The 9851-nt window shown below is 41.5% G+C and overlaps 1 protein-coding gene across 4 annotated transcripts in view; it reads right to left on the bottom strand.

Annotated features, from left to right (window-relative positions):
• The window catches only part of RBBP4 (RB binding protein 4, chromatin remodeling factor), a 33881-nt gene that overhangs the window by 13506 nt on the left and 10524 nt on the right, over positions 1-9851 (bottom strand). For all 4 annotated transcript variants that reach the window (XM_017884433.1, XM_017884434.1, XM_017884432.1 and 1 more), the window contains exons 4-11: positions 4267-4440; positions 3812-3927; positions 3534-3694; positions 3311-3437; positions 3105-3182; positions 520-596; positions 347-404; positions 145-255 (exon numbers count right to left, since the gene is read on the bottom strand). In XM_017884433.1, the coding sequence (XP_017739922.1) occupies positions 145-255; positions 347-404; positions 520-596; positions 3105-3182; positions 3311-3437; positions 3534-3694; positions 3812-3927; positions 4267-4440 (902 nt within the window). The remainder of the gene's footprint in view (positions 1-144; positions 256-346; positions 405-519; positions 597-3104; positions 3183-3310; positions 3438-3533; positions 3695-3811; positions 3928-4266; positions 4441-9851) is intronic.

Below are 9851 nucleotides of genomic sequence, written 5' to 3'. Positions count from 1 at the left end.
AAAAAAAAAAAAAAAAAAAAAAAAAAAACACACCTGGGAGTAAAATGAACAGAGATGGTAGCTGTAATCATAAAATATATACATGTAAATTGATTCTATGTCTTACTTATCTCACTTCCCCAAAATAAATGACCAAATCCTTACCATTTGCCACACTTGCATGATATTGTCTTCTGATACAGAACAAATCACCCAAGGTTCATTGGGATTCCAGGAGAAATCAGATATCTTGGCAGTGTGACCACCATGAATAAACTGAAAGAGGGAAGAAAATAAAGATGTGAAATGCAGATAGAGGACATTAAATTACAGACTACTTCAGTACTGTCCAATGCTTTTAACATACCAACAACTCTGGTGGCCCGTCTTCTGCATCTTCTGGGGATTGTTCCTCTCCAATTTTACTAGTACAAAAGCATAATTTTAAAAGTTAAAATAGATTTACCCTTAGTAACTACCTTTGCAAAGTGTAAATAAAGGAAATAAGTACGTAGACAGAGGAATGAACACAAGAATTACCTTAAATCCCAGACATTCAGTCTGCGATCAGTACCACTGGAAGCCAAAATAGTCTCATTGTGAGGTGACCACTGAACCTACACATAGGAATGAAGAAAACAGCAAAGCCATGAATTAGAAAAGAAAGGGAAAAAATTCATAAAATATTTAACAATTTAAAAATTCTGTAAACAAAAGGGAAGAGGAAGTCAAAGTATTACAGATGCTACAGTTAAAATTAAGAGCTAAAGAATTTCTTTTACGGACAGGAGTGGTGGCTCACGCCTGTAATCCCAGCACTTTGGGAGGCGGGTGGATCACATGAGGTGAGGAGTTCGAGACCAGCCTGACCAACATGGTGAAACCCTGTCTCTACTAAAAATACAAAAATTAGCTGGGTGTGGTGCGGGTGCCTATAATCCCAGCTACTTGGGAAGCTGAGGCAGGAGGACTGCTTGAACCCAGGAGGCAGAGGTTGCAGTGAGCCGAGATCGTGCCACTGCACTCCAGCCTGGGTGACAGAGACTCTGTATCAAAAAAAAAAAAAAAATTTCTTTTATGATAACAACCCATTACTAGACATTACTAGACCCAGGATATAAGCTTTTGTTCCATTCCCACACCAACCGCTTGCACACTTTTTTTTTTTGAGATGAAGTCTTGCTCTGTCACCCAGGCTAGAGTACAACGGCAGGATCTCGGCTCAATGCAACCTCCACCTCCCAAGTTCAAGTGACTCTCCCACCTCAGCCTCCCAGGTAGCTGGGATTACAGGTGCCTGCCACCACAACTGGCTAATTTTTGTATCTGTGTAGAGATGGGGTTAGGCTGGTATCAAAAAAAAAAGATGAGGCCTCACTATGGTGCTTCTAGGCTGTACTTGAACTCTTGGGCTCAAGGAACTTGCTGCCTCAACCTCCTTCGTAGCTGGAGTTGTGCGCCATGTGCCCAGCATCATCTTATCTTTTGAAACATCAAATCTTGTCTATTCTTGTGGGGTGATCTTGGCTCCCAGCAATCTCTGCCTTCCATGTCAAGCGATTCTTCTGCCTCAGCCTCCTGAGTAGCTGGGATTACAGGCGCACAGTACCACGCCTGGCTAATTTTTGTATTTTTAGTAGAGACGAGATTTCACCATGTTGGTCAGGGTGGTCTCGAACTCCTGACCTCGTGATCCACCTGCCTAGGCCTCCCAAAGTGCTGGGATTACAGGCATGAGCCATTGCACCCAGCCTACCTATTGTCTATTCTTATTGGCTAATTCTGGCCTCTACCCAAATGCAATCCAATTCTGACCTAAGAACTAAAGGACAGATGACATATACAATAACTATGTTCCTAAGTATTTATTATGAGTTCTGTATTACACATAAGTCAGAACACACCATCACAAGCAAAGCAAAGAGATAGGGTAAGGATAAAACGTTCACCAAGGCGGCCTGAAAAGTAGAAAATAAGAGACTGGGTATGTAGGAGTATGGTTCACCTAAAGCCCAGTTCAGATGCCACCTTCACACACCAGAATTAATCTTTACCACCCTCAGGTTCATAACACTTGACAGAATCTTTTATTATAGTAATTTCTAAATAAGCCCTCCCTCACTATAAAATTTTGGGCTCGGTTGGGTGCGGTAGCGTATGCCTGTAATCCTAGCACTTTGGGAGGCCGAAGCAGGTGGATCATCGAGACCAGACTGGCCAACATGGTAAAATCCCATCTCTACTAAAAACACAAAAAATTAGGTGGGCATGGTGGCGGGCACCTGTAATTCCAGCTACCCAGGAGGCTGAGGCAGGAGAATCACTTGAACCTGGGAGGTGGAGGTCGCAGTGAGTCGAGATTGCACCACTACACTCCAGCCTGGCCAACAAGAGCAAAACTCCGTCCCCCCCCAAAAAAAAGGGAGCTCCTTGACAGCAAAGGCTACATAATGTAATCTCTCATAGTGCCCTAGCAACAAGCTTTGAACATAGTGCAATTATTTCTTTTTTAAATTTTTGCAATCAGACCTTGGGGATGACCTTGAGCAGTAGGATATAAACTCCCACATGCTTAGCGTTCCAATAATGGAACACTAGGCATAAATGGGTTTAAATTGATGAGGCAGAAAATATGGAGCCAGAGGTTTAGGCTTGGATTGAGAAATCAACATATGTGGCATGCAATGAAGAATAAAGAATATACTGGAAGAAGGGAAGAGATCACTAAGCGTCAGAAAGAAGGCTGAAAAAATAATCAGGCACTAGTTTTCCTTTCTTTGTAAATTTTTATTAAAAAATAAAGAGACAGGGTTTTGCCATGTTGGCTAGGTTGGTCTCAAACTCCGGGCCTCAAGTAATCCACCCATCTCAGCCTCCTAAAGTGCTGGGATTACAGGTATGAGTCATCACACCTGGCCTAGTTTTCTTAATATCTGAAGAATGTAGGTGGTCAATAACCAGTTTGAAAAAGTATAGAAATAACAAAGAAATAATTCCCACAGAAAGCAGCATAGGAATATAGATTTCTATTTTAGCAACGGCATAAAGCACATGTGTGCCCACTCATACATCCAGGTTTTCTTAGAAAAAAACAAAACAAAATTAGTAGCACTAGTTTCTCTTACCTGGAATATTTCATCCTTATGTGACTCAAAGGAATGCAATTTAAGTTTCAGATTTCTCAGATCCCACAAGGCAACAGTCTATGTACAAAAGAAAACAAGAGTAATTCATTTTTTAAGATAAGAAAAAAAAATACTGTAAGTAAAATCTCTGCAATTCAAAAAAAGCTAGAGAAATTATGTTTTCTATTAAAATAAATGAAACTGACCTTGTCAGCTGAACCTGTGGCAAGAATGAACTCACTATAAGGATTGAAAGAAAGGCAGTTCACTTCAGCAGTGTGAGCGTCAACTGAGTGGCTTGGTTTGGAAGTATTGTTTGAACGAGTATCCCAACTTCAGTGGAAAAAAACAAAAGGAAAAAAACCTTGAAATGGTAACTAAACATAAAACTTAGACAAGATATTAAGAAAAAACCCTGATTCTACTCACATCATAAGTTTCTGATCATCAGCAACTGACCCAAACAGAGACTCATGGAGCAGATGCCAGGAAACATCTTCTACTACTGCCGTATGCCCTGTAAAGATGGTCTTCGCATCCACCACTTTTCCCTCCTTTGGAACAGCACTGATGTCCCACAGGCAGATGGTCTTAAATGTAAAATTAACCATTATATAAAAGGAAGATTCTCACCTCCCCACACACCCCAAAAAATAAACCAACTGGTAACTAGCCCAGATTTGCTTCAAAATGGGAAGGATACGCACGTGGTCATCTGAAGCACTAAGTAAGTGCCCACTGAGATTTGGGTTCCAAGAAAGCCCATAGCCTTCCTTTTGATGTCCACGGAGACGCAAGTCTGGGTTGCACTCTCCAGAAGGATCTGCAAAGTGACAGACACATCAAGACTACCCAGTCCACTGGTTCTCTGGGCCTACTGAGCATAATGGAATTTTGATCAAGATGTCTAAAGCTCTTAACATTTATAAATGATATAGGAACCATTATGACCAAATAGATAATGCTTAAACAGCACCACTATTTTGTTCTATGTAAAAAGGCATTATTTTTTCATGTAGGCAAAATGAAGAAAAACATACACATATCAATACAAATCACAAGATGTTAAAATTACAGAGTAACATGCAATTAAACTCAGAGTGAGTGGAACCATGTATTCCCACAGTGACTCATTTGTATTTGAATAGAAAGGGGCACATACCTGGTTTAGAAGGATGTTTTGTATAGTCGAAGACAAGAACATCACTGGAAGGAGTCTTTGTTGCGATGATACAAGGGTTCTGGGGCATATAACGGGCCCTGTTTACTTCTCCTTCATGGTTGATCTTGATTTCTATTTCAATTTTTCCACTAACTGAACCAAAACCTCCAAATTCTGTAAATAAATTAATTGCAAATGAGGACAAAACAATAACTACTCTAGGGTACCCAGAGTATAAAAACCCAGGCAAGGATTTTTTTTCCTTAGGAACAAACTGGCATAATACTAGATGTAATCTATACATTTGCTAGCACTATAAAGTGCTTTTCTACCCCTGTGATTCCAGGTAGTTAAATACCTAATAAGAAATACAGTCAGCCCGCCATATCAGTGGGTTCTTCATCCATGAATTCAACTAATCATTAAGTGAAAATATTCAGAAAAACAATGCATGTATTGAACACGTACAGATTTCCCCCTCATCATTATTCCCTGAACAATACAGCCTATTTATATAACATTTACATTGTATTAGGTATTATAGGTAATCTAGAGACATTTTAAAGTATATGAGAAGATCTGCATAGGTTATGTGCAAACATTATGCCATGCTGTATCAGAGACTTCACCATCTGTGAATTTTGGTATCCGAAGGTGGTCTTGGAAACAATTCCCCACGGATTCTGAGAGATGGCTGTATTATATTACTGTCTGAAATTAAGGAAAACTAGAATTCTACTGATGTAGGGTCCAGCCCTACAGGGCTTAGCGGGTATTTTCCCCGTGTGCAGACGAGAGATCGTAAGAAATAAAGACACAAGACAAAAGAGATAAAGAGAAAACAGCTGGGCCTGGGGAACCACTACCACCAAGATCCGAGATCGGTAGTGGCCCTGAATGGCTAAGTGTGCTGATAATTTACTGCATACAAGACAAGGGGGCAGGGCAAGGAGGGTGAGTCGTCCAAGTGATTGATAAGGTCAAACAAGTCACGTTATCACGGGACAGGGGACCCTTCACTTTTAGGTAGCTGAATCTGAGGGAAGGCAGCATGCGTCAGCGTTTCCTTCTATGCACTTATCAGAAAGATCAGACTTTAAGACTTTCACTATTTCTTCTACTGCTATTTTCTAAGAACCTCAAAGAGGAATCAGGAGTAAGGGAGGAACATGAAAGTGGACAAGCAGCGTGACCTCTGAAGCATAGCACCACAGGGAGGGGTTTAGGCCTCTGGATGACTGCAGGCAGGCCTGGATAATATCCAGCCTCCCACAAGAAGCTGGTGGAGCAGAGTGTTCCCTGCCTCCTCCAAGGAAAGGGAGGCTCCCTTTCACGGTCTGCTAAGTAATGGGTGCCTTCCCAGGCACTGGCGTTACCGCTTGACCAAGGAGCCCTCAAGCGGCCCTTATGCGGGCCTGACAGAGGACTCACCTCTTGCCTTCTAGGTCACTTCTCAAAATGTTCCTTCAGCACCTGACCCTATACCCACCAGTTATTCCTTGGTTATATTAGTAATACAACAAGGAGTAATATTAAAAGTTGATGATTAATAATGATTATACCAATGACTGATAATGTCCAAGATCATCTCTATATCTACTTTGTATTATAACTATTCTTTAACTATTTTCTTCATTATACTGAAACAGTTTGTGCCTTCAGTCCCTTGCCAGGGCACCTGGGTAATCCTTTGCCCACATACTTCAAAAACAGATCTTAATAAAGTTTTCAAATTTCAAAGTACAAATAAGTATGCCGAATAAATAAAACCAATGCTACTACTATAATGAATATTAAGTACACAGTGTGCTAAACACTAAAGTGCCCTTCTTGCATTGCTTGTCTGAAGCTCTAGTTTGGGATGAATGTTCTGTAATACCATCATGCCGTTTATCTTCTCCTTACACTGTTTCTTTTATTTCAGTGAGGAAAAACAGAGCCACAGCAGCCAGTTCCATTTTGCTACACCCACTTACACATGCCAACCAAAGTCCCTGGTTGAAATAAACCAGGTAGGCAACAACTAGATGAAAACATTTTTTATTCACACATGACTACTACATGCACTTAGAGAGTTCTCTCAAGTACCATTATAATATGTATAACAATATAATGTGTGATTATGTAAATCTTGGCAAAGCAATATATAAACAAAGGTGGTTAATGATCAAACAGTAATAGAAGGCAGCATGATATGGTTGCAAAAGTTCCAAAGTAAGAGTCAGACCCAGGCCCCTAAGTGGCTCTGTCACTTACTTAGTTTGGTGATTCAGGGAAGGCCTTCAGTTTCTGAGCCTCAAATACCTTATCCACAAAGCAAAGAAGTTGTGAGAGTAACTTAAAAATAAATAAAAATATTCTTGTCAATCGCATTGCTATACAGTGCTATTCTTTTTTTTTTTTTAAGACAGGGTCTTGCTCTGTCATCCAGACTGGAGCGTAGTGGCGCAATCTCGGCTCACTGCAACCTCTGCCTCCTGGGTTCAAGCGATTCTCCTGCCTCAGCCCCCCGAGTAGCTGGGACTGCCGCCATGTGCCACCACACCCAGGTAATTTTTATATATTTTAGTAGAGATGGGGTTTCATCATGTTGGTCAAACTGGTCTTAAACTCTTGACCTCAGATAATCTACCTGCTTCATTCTCCCAAAGTGCTGGGATTACGGAGACAGCCACTGGGCCGGGCCTAGTGTTATTCTTTGAAGGACAAACATCTTTTCAGAAAACAAAGACATACATGGGTGGTATGGCTGGCATATTAGATAACTTTCAACTTCAAAATAACTTTTGAAAAGCAAATGTTTCACACAGGCTAAAACCTAAAATAAAATTCAAGATAGATTCTAAAGGAGAAAAAAATCCCACATTAAACTAATTTTTCCCATAACTCCAGCCCACAAGCATCTACAATCTATGAAAAAACAAGGCATATATGGTATGTATCTCAAGAAACTTCAGTCTAAGTACAGGCACAGCTCGTTTTATTGTGCATCACAGATATGTTTTTTCCCCAATTGAAGGTTACAGCAACCCTGCACTGAGTAAGTCTATTAGCGCCATTTTCCCAACATGTTTTCAGTTGGTGCCTCTGGGTCAGCATTTTTTTTTTTTTTTAGCAATGAAGTATTTCCAAATTAAGATATGTACATTTTTTTTAGGCATAATGCTATTGCACGCTTAGGAGACTACAGTAAAATGTAAACATACAAAAAAATCTGTGTGGTTTGCTTTATATATTTGCTTTACTGCAGTGATTTGGAACTGAATCCCTATCATATCTCCAATGACAACCCCCCCCCCAAAAAAGTGGCTGGGCACGGTGGCTCACGCCTGTAATCCCAGCACTTTGGGAGGCCGAGATCGGTGGATCACGAGGTCAGGAGTTCAAGACCAGCATGGCCAATATGGCAAAACCCCGTCTCTACTAAAAATACAAAAATTAGCTGGGCATGGTGGCACGTGCCTATAGTCCCAGGCTGAGGCAGGAGAATTGCTTGAATTCAGGAGGCAGAGGTTGCACTGAGCCAAGATTGCGCCACTACGCTATAGTTTGGGCGACAGAGAGAGACTCTGTCTCAGAAAAGAAAAAAAAAAGGATAGCTGCCAGAAAAGAGGCACCAATAACAAAGGAGAAGCCACAGTTGACACAGAGCCCATGGAGCAAAGGGTAACCACTACATAATGTTGGTTATTTCAGTATTAGGCATACATTAAACATAGGCCTCCTTCACCATAAACAAAACTACAGTAGGAAGAACTTAGTGTATTCAAAATTGAAAATTGGGCCGGCCCAATGTTACTGGGTTATCAGAACTTATTAACATCAGTGTTACCAAAGTTGCATACACCCCTCAACGTTGAATATGACAGGGTTCAGGACATCAAGACTATCCTGGCTAACACAGTGAAACCCCATCTCTACTAAAAATACAAAAAAAATTAGCTGGGCATGGTGGCAGGGACCTGTAATCCCAGCTACTCAGGAGGTTGAGGCAGGAGAATGGCATGAACCCAGGAGGTGGAGCTTGCAGTAAGCCAAGATCACACCACTGCACTCCAGCCTGGGCGACAGAGCTAGACTCCGTTTCAAAAAAAAAAGTAAATAAAAATAAAAAACCGACAGGGTTAGACAAAGAAATGTAAATTGCATTTAAAAACCATTTCAGGGGCCGAATGCGGTGGCACATGCCTATAATCCTAACTGCTTGGGAGGCTGAGAATGCAGTGAGCTGTGATCACACCACTGCATTCCAGCCTGGGCAACAGAGCGAGACCTCTGTCTGAAAAAATATACATATAGTAATATAAATAAATAGGTGTTGAAACTGGTATGTGAAAAGGCCAATCTGAAGTAGAAAAGAAAGGCTGAGGTATCAACTTGCCTATTTTGCTGGTTTCTCTCCATATAAATACTATTAAAACAAACATGAGGTACAACATAATATAGTAAAGGTACACAAATTGTTGTAGCTTGATGAATTTTTACATATGTACGCACCAGGTCAAAATATGAAACATTCCCATCATCCTAGAAGGTACGAAAGGTGTCTTCCCAGTCAATACCATGTCCTCAAACAAGGTAACTACCATAGTGAATTTTACCACTGAGCCACTTTTTGAGCCCATGAACCTTACAACTAAGAATACCAGCTTCAGTAAAATATATAATAATTTATTAAAAACTTGGACTAGGCGCCTGTAGTCCCAGCTACTCCGGAGGCTGAGGCAGGAGAATGGCGGGAACCCGGGAGGTGGAGCTTGCAGTGAGCTGAGATCCGGCCACTGCACTCCAGCCTGGGCGACAGAGCGAGACTCCGTCTCCAAAAAAAAAAAAAAACCTTGGACTAAAGACCAGAGACATCACTTACTTATTTTTATTTTTTCTGAGAAGGAGTCTTGCTCGTTAACCAGGCTGCAGTGCAGTAGTAGCTCGATCTCGGCTCACTGCAACCTTCGTCTCCCGGGTTCAAGCCATTCTACTGCCTCAGCCTTGCAAGTAGCTGGGACTACAGGCACGTACCACCACGTCCAGCTAATTTTTCGTATTTTTAGTAGAGATGGGGTTTTACCATGTTGGCCAGGCTGGTCTTGAACTCCTGACCTCGTGATCCACATGCATCGGCCTCCCAAAGTGCTGTAATTACAGATGCCAGTCACTGCGCTTGGGCGAGATACCAGTTTCTTAAAAAACAAAACTAGGCTGGGCACAGTGGCTCACGCCTATAATCCTAGCACTTTGGGAGGCTGACGCGGGTAGATCATGAGGTGAGTTTGAGACCAACCTGGCCAATATAGTGAAACCCCACCTCTACAAAAAATACAAAATAAGCCAGGCACGGTGGTGCATGCCTGTAATCCCAGCTACTCAGGAGGATGAGGCAGGAGAATTGCTTGAACCCAGGAGGCAGAGGTTGCCGTGAGCCAAGACTGCCACACTGTACTCCAGCCTGGGTGACAGAGTGAGACTGTCTCAAAAAAAAAAAAAAAAAAGAAAGATAAAAAGTGGGCAAAGGACATGAACAGACACTTCTCAAAAGAAGACATATAACCGGACAAGGAACGTGGAAAAAAAGATCAACATCACCA

The sequence above is a fragment of the Rhinopithecus bieti genome, unplaced genomic scaffold (assembly GCF_001698545.2).
Source record: "Rhinopithecus bieti isolate Rb0 unplaced genomic scaffold, ASM169854v2 scaffold_13029, whole genome shotgun sequence".
Taxonomy (NCBI): Eukaryota; Metazoa; Chordata; class Mammalia; order Primates; family Cercopithecidae; genus Rhinopithecus; species Rhinopithecus bieti.
The sequence above is the reverse complement of the archived record's forward strand: the minus strand, read 5'-3'. Positions and strand labels throughout refer to the sequence as shown.